The sequence below is a fragment of the Triticum dicoccoides genome, chromosome 2B (genome assembly GCF_002162155.2).
Source record: "Triticum dicoccoides isolate Atlit2015 ecotype Zavitan chromosome 2B, WEW_v2.0, whole genome shotgun sequence".
In the NCBI taxonomy this organism is placed as follows: Eukaryota; Viridiplantae; Streptophyta; class Magnoliopsida; order Poales; family Poaceae; genus Triticum; species Triticum dicoccoides.
The window spans coordinates 686605337-686618870 of record NC_041383.1 but is presented as its reverse complement, the minus strand read 5'-3'; the positions used below and the strand labels follow the sequence as shown (position 1 = coordinate 686618870).

The following is a 13534-nucleotide window of genomic DNA, read 5'->3' as shown; positions in this document are numbered from 1 at the left end:
TAAGAGCAGCACAGTGAGGCCAGGGGAGCACGGGGGCTATGCGTGCAGCAGCAATGGCGGACGGTGGCTTCGGTGCTCGTGGGGAACGGCGCTACGGCACGGAGGAGAGCATGCTGAGTTAGGGGAGAAGGTCAGTGGCTCACAGCGATGACGAGGGGACGCTCGGCGAGGTCGGGGACGGTCCGGAGCCGACGAATTTGACGAAGATGGCCGGCGGTCCCGAGGTTGAAGAAGACATCGAGGGCGGTGTTGCGGCACGTCCGGGGCCTCGTGGCTCGTTGAGGAGGTAGAGGATGAAGTGGCAGAGTTTTTGGGCGCGTCGGTGAGGCGTGGGGTGGCCGGTGGCCGTGGTGGCAGCGAACGGCGGCGTCGGGTGCGCTCGGGTGTGGCGCGGCAGAGAGGAGAGGAGGGGGGGAAGAAGCACGGGAGAGAGTGAGAGGGGTCCAGGGGGTGGCGTGGCGCTGCGGGAGACGTCCCGGGGGAGGAGGAGGCAGCCAGGCAGGGAGGAGCTGGCCTCCTCGGCCGCGCGCGTGCGAGCACGCTGCTGCTCCCACTGGCAAGAGGAAGACGACAGGAGGGGAAGTGGAGATGGGCTGGGCCATGCTGCTGGGCCAGGTGGGCTACCAGGTGAGCGCCAGGTAGTCCTTCTCTCTCTTTCTATTTCTGTTTTTATTTATCTATTTTGTTCTGTGTTGTTTTAGTTTAGTAAAATACTAAACCATTTTATAAAATCCTGAAAATAGTTATGTGGCTAGAGCTAAAATATACCAAACCACATAAAATGTTCTAGTAATTATTGGATATATATTATTTATATATCAAATATATATCCAATGCAAATAGCTATTTATTTAATTCAAAGGCCCAAAATAATTAACTCTGAGATACCAAAAATATTGTTTTGAGTTTTACCTCTTTGCAATATTTTCAGAGACTAAGAGGAACATTTTCTTGGACTTCTTTGAGGAGATTTTAATGTTGATCATTTTTAGAAGGTTTCTGAGGCTTTGAAAATTCCTCAATTCAAATTTCATTTGAATTAAAACATGATGCTCACATGAGGTCTAGCCTAGTGCATAACAGGACCAGGGATGTGACATCACCTTGGCAGGAATCTTCTTCCTGGGGCGCTCGCCCTCGACATCACCATGCTCATCGCGGCTGATCTTATAGCGTAATGCACCACATACCGGGCAAGCGTTCAAATCCTCGTACTCACCGCAGTAGAGGATGCAATCATTGGGGCATGCATGTATCTTCTGCACCTCTAACCCTAGAGGGCAGACAACCTTCTTTGCTTCGTACGTACTCTCGGGCAATTCATTGTCCTTTGGAAGCATATCCTTTATCATTACCAGCAAGTTTCCAAATCCCTTGTCAGATACACCATTCTCTGCCTTCCATTGCAGCAATTCCAGTGTGGTGCCCAGCTTTTTCTTGTCACCTACGCAATTTGGGTACAACAATTTTTTGTGATCCTCTAACATGCGCTGCAACTTTTTCTTCTCCAAATCACTTGCGCAGTTTCTCTTTGCATCGGCAATGGCCCGACCTAGATCATCAACGGGCTCATCTGATGCCTCTTCTTCAGCTTCTTCCCGCATTGTCGGCTCAGCTTCTTCCCGCATTACCGGCTCAGCTTCTTCCCCCATTGTTGTATCATCGTATTCAGGGAACCCATGGCCAGGATAGCTGTCGTCGTCCTCTTCTTCTTCATTGTCTTCCATCATAACCCTTCTTTCTCCGTGCTTGGTCCAAACATTATAGTGGGGCATGAAACCGGACTCAAACAGGTGGACGTGAATGGTTCTTGACATAGAGTAATTGCGACCATTCTTACAGCCAGCACATGGACAAGGCATAAAACCATCCACCCGCTTGTTTGCCTCAGCCGCAAGCAGAAAAGTATGCACGCCCTCAACGGACTGGGGAGAGCATCGGTCATCGTACATCCATTGCCGGCTCATCTTCATTACACAACACCGAATAGACCAAATTAATACAAGTTCATACATAAAGTTCATACAACACTTAAATGCAACAAACAAATAACTCTCTAGCTAAAGCATTTAAATGCAACAACAAATGCGATCAAGATCGCAACTAAGGTAACAATTGATCCAACAACATAATGATACCAAGCCTCACTATCGATGGCATATTTTCTAATCTTTCTAATCTTCAAGCGCATTTTCTCCTTCTTGATCTTGTGATCATCGACGACATCGGCAACATGCAACTCCAATTCCATCTTCTCCCCCTCAATTCTTTTCAATTTTTCTTTCAAGTACTCGTTTTCTCTTTCAACTAAATTTAACCTCTCGACAATAGGGTCGGTTGGAATTTCTGGTTCACATACCTCCTAGATAAAAATATCTATGTCAACTTGATGGGCATAATTTGTCATAAACACGAAATGCAACAAATAGTTTTAAAAGAGAATATACCACATCCGAATCATAACAAGGACGAGGGCCGACGGGGATGGATATTAAAACCATGGCACTATGTATAACAAATAACGTACGGGTAAGATAATTATTATACGAGTAACTATATATCCAAATCACACAAACATCAATTTTTTATATAAAATTTCATGAACAAGAGGCTCACCACAAGGTGGTGCCAGCGACGGGACGGTGCGGGCGATCGACGGTGGTTACGACGGAGATTTAGAAGGCACTAAATAAACCACACCTACATATGCAAACTAAGTGTTATTTTAACCTCAAATTGCATATAAATCAAATACTAGCACATATATATATTTCCTCCCAAATTACTAAACTCACAAATTAATAACTATATAAAGCATTGCAAGAGCTAATCTAGCAATGAGAGATGAAAGGACAAAGTTGCTAACCTTTGTGATCATTTGAATGGATGGGGGCCTTCAAATCTTGACAAATTTTGGACAAAATGTGTGATGAGCTCGAGAGGAAGAGGGGAAGAACATAGAGGAGAGGGAAAAGGGGAAGAACAGAGCGAGCTCGGGTGGACGAAGGGTTTATGTAGGACGACCTTTAGTACCGGTTCGTGCCAAGAACCGGTACTAAAGGTGTTGGAGGGGGCCCAGACTGACAACATCCTGCCACCACTCTCATTAGTACCGGTTCGTGGCACGAACCGGTGCTAAAGGTTAGCCACGAACGGTTACTAATGAGAGCGGCCCGGCTAGCCGTTGGAACCGGCACTAATGTGCTTCACGTTTGACCCCTTTTCTACTAGTGATCTCCTGCGATGAGGTGTGAATTTTCATCGTGTACGCTTCCAAGAAAGATCTTCACGGTCTAAGCACCTTCGTGTCTGTGTCCAAGAAGGATTGCTCCGATCTAAGCCCCTCTGTGTCGGTGGCAATCTCGTTGATCTTCTTGAGTACATCTGTACATGTCACATCCTATTATTCAAGGAATTCTGGTTTCAAGCTTGCACAGTTGCTTGGCTCCATGGATCTCTCCTCTTGTATTCTAATATAAAGTAAGTTGAACCGGTCCATGGAGAAACATGGGTGCAGTAGGTGTGGCTGCATTTGACGACAATCGTACGTACTCGGCTTGAAACCATGAGGGGCCTACAAATTGCTATTAGAACCCTAGTTTACTCAAGAGAAATGAGCACATGTGCGATGTATGAGGCCTGCCTATTGTTCTCCACATATTTTGTAGTCTTCGTCTAGGATGATGTATCGTGTGCAACGTATCGTTGATGGCGTGTTCCTCTTTTCAGCATGCCATGCAATTTTGGGGATAAAGTGTGTGAAAAAGCATTTGATGCATGATTCCATCAGAATATCTAGCGTTACTGGAAGATATGTACGGAGTACCGAGTGATGACTAGTGAAGAACAACAACTCAACAGATAGGCGATCAAATTTCATTGTTGTTTCTAACTACGGATATTTTGCATATACTCTTGGTAAGAAACATGAGATATTTGTGTATACTCTAAGTAAGAAATATGAGATATTTTCCGTTGTTCCAATTAATTAAGGTTATTAGTAGGGAATGCAACATCCTGGCCCACGAAGATGTTGTGTTGCTAAAAGGGGAGAGTAATAGCTCATGGATTTTGGCATCCCAGAGGACCTGAGATCTTTCTTGGCAAATTATTGTAAACACTTACTTTTCATCGATTAATGATAGCTATTTTGAGCTTTGAAAAATAAGATATTTTGTAGGTCCTTTTCACATGAGATATTTTGCTTATAGTCTTCATTAAAAGCGTGAGATATTTTGGATCTGCCAACAACACACATGAAGTAAATTTGGCTTCGGATTATGCATCTCGTGACTGGGATTTAACAAAATTATTGACAAGTGGGGACAAAATCTTGGAGAAAAACAAGATTTATGTTTAGATGTAGATGTTGAGCTCGGGGAATTAAATGGAGGGTCGATATAAAATCAACTAGGATAATGAAATTGGTGGTTTCACTGTTTGGATGACGAGTAAACTCGTAATTTGTATCGGTGCCAAATTAAATTTGAAATATTGTTTGATTGCCTTTTAGAGTCCCAGAATTGGAGATAAAAGATATATCAGCCAGAGTAGATGAAGTAGGTGGACGCTAGCATAGTGGAAGATCCAGTAGTGGTCGGAGTTGAGGAAGAAGGTCCACGCCTTCTTCGTTAAGGTGTGACCGACCCCAATGCGAGCTCCTCCATCATTTTCGTCAAGTAGGCGTCCAAGAAGGACCACCATGACCTGAGTACCTCGGCGTCGGCGTCCAAAAAGGATTGCCCTTATATAGAGACCTATGTGCTGGTGATCAAGAATTATCGGTCTCGATAGGAGCTCCTTAGAGCCAGCACACGACCAAGAAAGACATGCCCCAGCCCAAAGATGTCCGCGAAAATGAGGATGAAGATGAAAGGGAGTGCCAAGAGTTGAGAAAGAAGCGGTCATGGAGATGGCGAACTTGAGGAAAAAGTGAACAATGGTATCCTTGGTGACGGCGTTCGTAGCCGCGGAAGGATGCCTGACGATGGGTACATTAAGCATGTCGAATAGCATCCTCAGTGTTTGATATTGGAGAGGGCTCTTTCAATTCATTAACTATACTCCCATATCAAACAAATGTGTTGTCTGATTCTTAATTCCATAAAGGACGAAACAATACTTTTAGGAAACTCCATTCCAGCACCGAGTTCCAAGCTTCAACTTCTACATCCAAGGGAGGGGGGAGGGTTAAAGTTAATTTGGTGCCTAACCTCTATCGACTAAGACTTAGGAAAAATTATGCTCAACCAAGGAATAGAAAATTCTTAATGCTCTCGCAATTGGATGCAAGCCCACATGTCAGTGAGTCAACATTAGAATTCGTTTTTAAGTAGGCCTGACAATTGGTCAATTGAGTACGTGGTCGACATCCAAACTCAAAAAGCATTAATGAAGATACAATTGAACAACAACCATCCTTTCCGGACATGATCTTTTCTTTTTTATTGATGATCTTTCCTTCACAATGCCTCGCCATGTGGCTAGTAATTCTTAGTAGCAAGACAAGTTAAATATTTCTACTACGCATTGCACAAAATTACCAGCCGCCCTCGTGAGCAGCGGCGGCCACTTGGAGCAGAGAATCGGGGAGCCAATGGCGTCTCGCTACAACGGCGAGGCTTCTTTCCGGGAAACAAGCACAGCTAGCTTTTGCTCCGCGAGATTCGTGCTCCAGATTAGTTTTATACTCAAGAAACTTCACGCCCAAGCACAGTCGTTTTGTCGGCTACTTGGCCAGTAGCAGCAGAAAACAAATGCTGACGTTTTTGCCGAGGGCTCGGAGGGTTTTGCTTGGAAGCACGGCGGGTGCCGGCAGCGGAGAGGCGAGGGGCACGGCTCGGGTTGGCTGGACGAGCGAGGCGTGGGAGTGGGCAGTGGCCGTCCATGCGCACGCACCGGAGGTCTGACACATGCCAAGCGTCATCAGTCCGGGGTACGCCAAGGGGAAAATGTTCAGTTGCAACGTTTTTCTTCCCTTCTATGCATTTACCAACAAGAAGGTCCTCAGGAAACTACAGTTATGGTAGACGAAAATAGAGCGCTAGCCTAGCAGGCGATCATGCAGTTAAAATCCCTATAATCGTGATCGCCGGAGGCGAAGGAAAATCGTGAGGACATCTCCAATGGCAACGTGCAACATTTCCCCCGCAACTGTCCGCGAATAAGGGGGCCAGACGACGGACATTGATGCGGAAAGCTGCCGTCCAACCGTAGCCATATACATTTTAACAATAGTTCAAACCAATCGAACGAAATTCGCATAAACATGACGGATTTAATATAAATATGGCAGGATTTCATATAAAGATGACATATTTCATTCATTTACATCAACTAAGTGGTGCTAGTCCGGCTCCGGAGGTATAATTAATATCTAATCCAAATGGTTGCCGACGTCCGTTACCCGTGTCCGGCCATGAGCCCCGAGAACTGAAGCCTCACATTCTACAGTTCTGTCTTGGCGCTCTCCAGCTCCGCCTTCATAACGTTCGTCTCGGAGATTCGGGAAGTGAAGTTATCCGCCTCCACGTCGCTGCCAAGCGACTAATCGACCGCCGATGCTGAGCCCACCAAGCTTGGCGTCGACGGGAGGGAAGGAGCGGTGGCCTTCCCGGGACACGAGCGGCGGTGACCTACCGTGCACTAGTCTTCCTCGCTGCCGGCGGCGCCCGCGGATGTGTCGGCTTCGTGGTCATCACGGCGGGGCGCGGCCTCGGCGATGTCCTCCTCCTCCGCATCAGTCTCGCCGAACACCGCCTCGCCCACGTCTTCGCACTCCTTGGAGGAGGCCGCCACCCGCTGGCGGTACCGCTAACGGGCGAGGTGTATATTGTGGGCGGAGCGGTAGGACCCAAGCAGCGCCTCCTGCTCCGCCAGGTCCGCGTCTGGCATGACCGCCCTGCCGGCGGCGAGCTGCTGCTCCTCTTGCACGTGATCCTGCGCCTTCTGGAACTGCTCCTCCCACATCATGTCCAGGTAATGGGCATGGGCCTCGCCGATGGTCATAGTGCAATGCATCGGCGAGGGTGGCACGGAGGAGGAGGAGGAGGGTGGCGCCGGCTTAGTCGGCGGCAGCATCCTTCATTGGGAGGTCGTCGTTCTCCGGCTGCCTATCGGGCAGCCAACTGACAACAATGGCGGCCATCTCCTTCTTCTAGTCTGACGTCAGCCCGTTCCGGAGAGCTTTGGCGCGGGAGAAATCCATGGTGGGAGTGATGCAAAGAGGGATGAAAGGCGGATGTCTGCGGCTATGACCGCGGTAACGGTTTATACAACAATTGCGGGTGACAGAGGGACGGACGGGTGGCGCCGAAGGAGACGCCTCAGCAGCCGCGTGCCATCAATGTGGGTGGCAGACGGATGGACAGGCGGCCGTCGTGTCATTTGAACATGCAACAGTTGCCTACACTGGGCAGCGGCGTAGGCGACGCTTTCTGGGCCAACGCGCTAGTGAGCGGTCATGTACGCTCTTGCCGAGCATGAATGCGGGTGCTGATGCTCTGGAGCAGCACTGATTGAAAACGTGTGGGATGGAGGGGTTTTGGGTGGACCAAGGCGGTTATGAGCGGGCCTGGGAGCGGTCTGGACTCCCACAACGCCCCACGTTTGTCTTCGGTTTGCGGTACAAAGTATGTTCGGACCATGCCATGTACCGATACATGACCGCGTTGGATGACTTTCGCTGTTCAGACAGCACTGTCCGGACGCATGCAGGAGGTTTACGGGTCAGCGTTGGAGATGCCATTATATCAACCGCGACACAAAGTTAAGTGAATGCTTAACAAAACTTTTTCATGCCTATTTCCTACCTTTTGCTGCGGAGTTTCAGCGATGGGCGCGGACGGATGGATACGTGCAGGATGGTGGCGTTGTCTGGCGTCAATGGCAGGCATGACAAAGTCGGTGCGTCAGTGACTGCTCTGGAGATGGACCAGTGGAAGATGGTGGCGGCGGCTTATGAGAGTGCGCCGGACTGGTGTGTGACACAATCCCGGTATGTGGCTGGGCTGGGCATCCGGCTTTAAATGTTAAACTTTGATGCGATGTTTGTTTGGTATTCGGCTCGGATATTCGGCACCCCTTCATCAAGGGCATAGGAGTAGCGACAGGTGTTGCCGAGATGATGGTTTTAGGCTTACTGATATATTACTTTTTAAGGTCTTTGTGAATAATTAATAAAGTGGTTGTATGCATCTCCTAGACGCAGAGGCCGGGAGTGTATCCTCCTTTAAAAAAAAGTGTCTGCACCACGCTCCACGAATACTTGATAGATGAACGGTCGTCAGAGATCGTAAAATAAAGCTCAGACAAGTCATGATCTTTGGGCAAAAATGTGCGTTGAAATGGGGATTTCCGATTTACATATGGTGTTGCACCAACCGCGGCTCACAAGAGACATATGGTGTTACGCACAGAGGCGAAAAGGAGCCAGGAGAAGGATGCATCGAGTGGGCGACCATGATGGCCGGAGCCTCAGCGCGTGAACTTTCTCAGATTCTACACTGCTTCTCCGGCTCAGGCGAGACAAACCAGAGACATCAATCTCCTTCGTCTCATCCCGTTGATTCAAGCCGAGTTCTTTACTCTACTGGGCCACGAGGCACGAGCTTTCCGGCTAGCTCGCGACGGACACCTTCCCGGAGTCTTGATGCCAGCGCCGGGCCTCCGATCCCGACGAGAGCCGCTCCTGCCTACGGGCGGCCTGCCTGGAGCAGATAGCGTCGAGCTGCATCTGCTCGTCGCGGCACTCCTCGCTGCAGAAGGGTGTGTCCCCTCTGTACATGAAGATGTCGCTGTCGCGCTCCAGCGGCTTGGCGCAGAGCGCGCACGCATCCAGAGACGGCATGCCGGGCTGGCCGAGCGGCTCGTCGTCGAAGAAGAAGGAGCAAGCTACTGAAGCCGCCATTGTGGGTGTGCGTGGAGGCGTGTTTCGAGCAAAGCTGAGCAGAGCGTAGGTTGGTGGTGCGGTTGCTTGCTGCTGCGAGGAAGAGGAGAGCGAGCGAGTTGTGTGAAGAAAGGAGGGGAAGGCTCAGGCATATATGGTGCTTGTGGACGGACGTCGAAACACAGCACAACAAGCAATGGGCAAATTTAACAAATTTGACCTATAAACAGAATCAAATCATAAAATAAACTATCCGTGAAATTATTTCACGCGGCTGATCTTTTTGTGTGACGCTCAACACAAAGGCGCCACACTACACTGTGCAACGCCTCACAGATAGGCGCTACACGGCCAGCGTCGCACACCTGTGATCTGAAAATTACTAAGTCGTGTGCAGCGCCTAGCTCTTAGGCGTTGCACTAGTGCAGGGCCTAGCTCCCAAGCGTTGCACTAGTGCAGCGCCTGTGAGCTAGGCGCCACAGGTCAACCGCGTGAAATAGTTTCACGGACAGTTCATTCTGTGATTTAATTTCGTCTATAGGTCAAATTTGTTAAATTTGCCGCAAGTCGCAAAGCCGCAAGCTGGCCTGCTAATCAGCTCGCTGAACGGGCAAATCAAAACCGGGGCCCGTGGTGGTGGAGCCGTGCAGATGGTCCATGGCCGCCCGCACTACTGATGCACTATTCCAGCGAGCAGAATCATGAGTCAGCTCTCAGCTGTGTCGACCAACCGTCCAATATTTATTCAATTCTCCATTTCTTTTTTCCCACCATCCCGTTGATCTTCTCCAATAGGAGTACCTTTGTAAACATGTCACATCCGATTATTCGAGGGATTAGTAAAATCATTCTGGGCTTCCTGTTTTGTGGTTCCGCGGCTGGTTGGCTCCATGGATCTCTCCTCTCGTACTAATAGGAGTATAAACTAGACTGAACTAGTCTACAGGGAAACAGGGGTGCAGGTGTAGTAGGTGCAGCTGCCTGATTTGACAGACGATCCTACTACTCGGCTTGAGACCATGAGGAGCCTGCAAACTACTCCCTCCGTTCAGAATTACTTGTCGCAGAAATGAATGTATTTAGACGTATTTTAGTTCTAGATACATTCATTTTCGAGACAAGTAATTCGAACAGAGGGAGTAGCACATTTGTGATTTGTGAGGCCTACCCATCGTTCTACATATATCTTTGTAGTCTTCGTCGACTAGGATGATGTATCGCATGCACTGTGTCGTTGATGGCGCGTGTCTCTCTTAAGCGTGCCATGCAACTTGGTGGGATAAAGCGTGTTCTAAAGCAATTGATAGATGATTCCATCAGAATATCTAACGTGGCAGGAAGATAGGTGCAGAGTACCCAGTGGTGACTAGTACTGAACAACAGCAACTCAACAGATGGGCGATCAAACTGCATTGTTGCTCCTAATATGGGATATTTTGCATACTCTCTTTGTTAAAAGTATAAGATATTTTGGATCTACCAACTGTCCAACAACACGTAAATTTGCATGGCATCTTCCAACATGAGATATTTTGCATATACTCTTGGGTTAGAGGCATGAAATATTTATGAGTAGCGTCTAACATGAGATATTTTGCAAATACTCTTCACTAGAAACATGAGGTATATATAGTAAAGTTGGCATTGGGTCACCAAATCACATAACTCATATACTACAATATCATCATTGAACGTTAAGCATTGGGTCCCTACAGGTTCGAGAACTATGTAGACATGACCGAGACACCTCTCCGGTCAATAACCAATAGCGGAATCTGGATGCTCATATTGGCTCTCACATATTCTACGAAGATCTTTATCGGTCAAGATTCGATCGTCTGTATCTTCATACCTACTTCAATCTCGTTACCGGCAAGTCTCTTTATTCGTTCCGTAATACATCATCCTACAACTAACTCATTAGTCACTTTGCTTGCAAGGCTTCGTATGATGTGTATTACAGAGAGGGCCCAGAGATACCTCTCCGATACTCGGAGTGACAAATTCTAATCATGATCTATGCCAACCCAACAAACACCTTCGGAGATACCTGTAGAGCATCTTTATAATCATCCAGTTACGTTGTGACGTTTGGTAGCACACAAGGCATTCCTCCGGTATCCGGGAGTTGCATGATCTGATAGTTGAAGGAATATGTATTTGACATGAAGAAAGTAATAGCAATAAAACTGAACGATCATTATGCTAAGCTAACGGATGGGTCTTGTCCATCACATCATTCTCCTAATGACGTGATCTCGTTCATCAAATGACAAACCTGTCCATGGTTAGGAAAGTTAACCATCTTGGATTAACGAGCTAGTCTAGTAGAGGTTTACTAGGGACACGGTGTTTTGTCTATGTATCCACACATGTACCAAGTTTTCAGTTAATACAATTCTAGAATGAATAATAAACATTTATCATGACATAAGGAAATATAAAATAGCAACTTTATTAGAGTAAATAATCTAGTTCACATCACCATGTGATTTAACATCAATAGATAACATCTTTATGTGATTAACACCCATAGTTCACATCGCCATGTGATCAACACCCAAAAGGTTTTACTAGAGTCAATAATCTAGTTCAAATCGCTATGTGATTCACACCCAAAGAGTACTAAGGTGTGATCATTATTTGCTTGTGAGAGAAGTTTAGTCAACGGGTCTGCCACATTTAGAATCGTATGTATTTTGCAAATTTTTATGTCTACAATGCTCTGCATGAAGCTACTCTAGCTAATTGCTCACACGTTCAATACGTATCCAGATTGAGACTTAGAGTCATCTAGATCAGTGTCCAAGCTTGCACCGACGTAATTGTTTACAACGAACTCTTTATCACCTCCATAACCGAGAAACATTTCCTTAGTCCTCTTTAAGGTAACTAAGGATAATTTTGACCGTTGTCCAGTGATTTACTGCTGGATCAGTATTGTACCCCTTGCCAAACTCATGGCAAGGTACACAACAGGTTTGGTACACAGCATGGCATACTTTATAGAACCTATGGCTGAGGCATAGGGAATGATTTTCATTCTCTCGTCATCTTCTGCCGTGGTCAGGTTTTGAGTCTTTACTCAACTTCACACCTTACAATACAAGCAAGAACTCCTTCTTTGATTGATACCACTGTTGGGGAACGTAGCAAGCAGTTTCAAAATTTGTCTACACTCATGCAAGATCTATCTAGAACATGCATATCAACGAGGGGGAAAGAGTGTGTCTACGTACCCTCGTAGACCGTAAACAGAAGCATTTGACAAAGCCGTTTATGTAGTTGAACTTCTAGCTCTGACCGATCAAGTACCGAACGTACGACACCTCCGAGTTCTGCACACGTTCACCTCGATGGCGTCCCTCGTCCTCTTGATCCAGCAAGGTGTCGAGGAAGTAGATGAGTTCCGTCAGCACTACAACGTGGTGATGGTAATGGTGAAGTGATCTGTGCAGGGCTTCGCCTAAGCATCGCGAGAATATGACCGGGGGTGTAAACTATGGAGGGGCACCAAAGATGGCTAACAATTGATGTTGTGTCTTCTAGGTGCCCCCTCCCCAAATATATATAGGTGGGCGGAGAGGAGAGGCAGCCAGGGGGCACCCCAAGTAGGATCTGAATCCTACTTGGGGTTTCCCCAAGTGGCACCCCCTTTCCTTTTTTCACCGAAGAAGAAAGGGAAGGGGGAAGGGAGAAAGGAAGGGGGGGGGGTGGATGAACCCCCCCTTTTCCTTCTCCAATTCGGCCACATGCCTAAGGGGGGCACGCCACCCATTGTGGGCTAGTGTGCTCCCCTCTTATGGCCCATATGGCCCATATCTTCTCCCTGGGGGTTCAGGTAACCCCTCCGGTACTTTGATATGTACCCGGTACCCTCCGGAACACTTCTAGTGTCCGAATACTATCATCCTATCAATATTTACCTATCGACCATTTCGAGACTCCTCGTCATGTCTGTGATCTCATCCGAGACTCCGAACAACATTCGATCACCAAATCACATAACTCATATAATACAATATCATCATCGAACGTTAAGCATGAGAGCCCTATGGGTTCGAGAACTATGTAGATATGACCGAGACACCTCTCCGACCAATAACCAACAGAGGAACCCGGATGCTCATATTGGCTCCCACATGTTCTATGAAGATCTTTATCGGTCGAACCGTTATGGCAACATACATTATTCCCTTTGTCATCGGTATGTTACTTGCCCCAGATTCGATCGTCGGTATCTTCATACCTAGTTCAATCTCGTTACCGGCAAGTCTCTTTATTCATTTTGTAATACATCATCCTACAACTAACTCATTAATCACTTTGCTTGCAAGGCTTCTTATGATGTGTATTGCTGAGAGGGCCCAGAGATACCTCTCTGATACTCGGAGTGACAAATCCTAATCTTGAGCTATGACAACCCACCAACCACCTTCGAAAATAGCTCTAGAGCATCTTTATAATCACCCAGTTATGTTGTGACGTTTGGTAGCACACAAGGCATTCCTTCGGTATCCGGGAGTTGCATAATCTCATAGTCAAAGGAATATGTATTCGACATGAAGAAAGCAATAGCAATAAAACTGAATGATCATTATGCTAAGCTAACCGATGGGTCTTGTCCATCACATCATTCTCCTAATG

The 13534-nt window shown here is 47.2% G+C and overlaps 1 protein-coding gene across 1 annotated transcript; it reads right to left on the bottom strand.

Moving 5' to 3' along the window:
• Positions 1-8328: 8328 nt before the first annotated feature.
• LOC119368334 (FCS-Like Zinc finger 2-like) lies at positions 8329-8992 on the bottom strand. Its single transcript, XM_037633625.1, has one exon. The coding sequence runs from the start codon at positions 8906-8908 to the stop codon at positions 8618-8620; it is 291 nt and encodes a 96-aa protein (XP_037489522.1). The 5' UTR covers positions 8909-8992; the 3' UTR covers positions 8329-8617.
• Positions 8993-13534: the final 4542 nt, after the last annotated feature.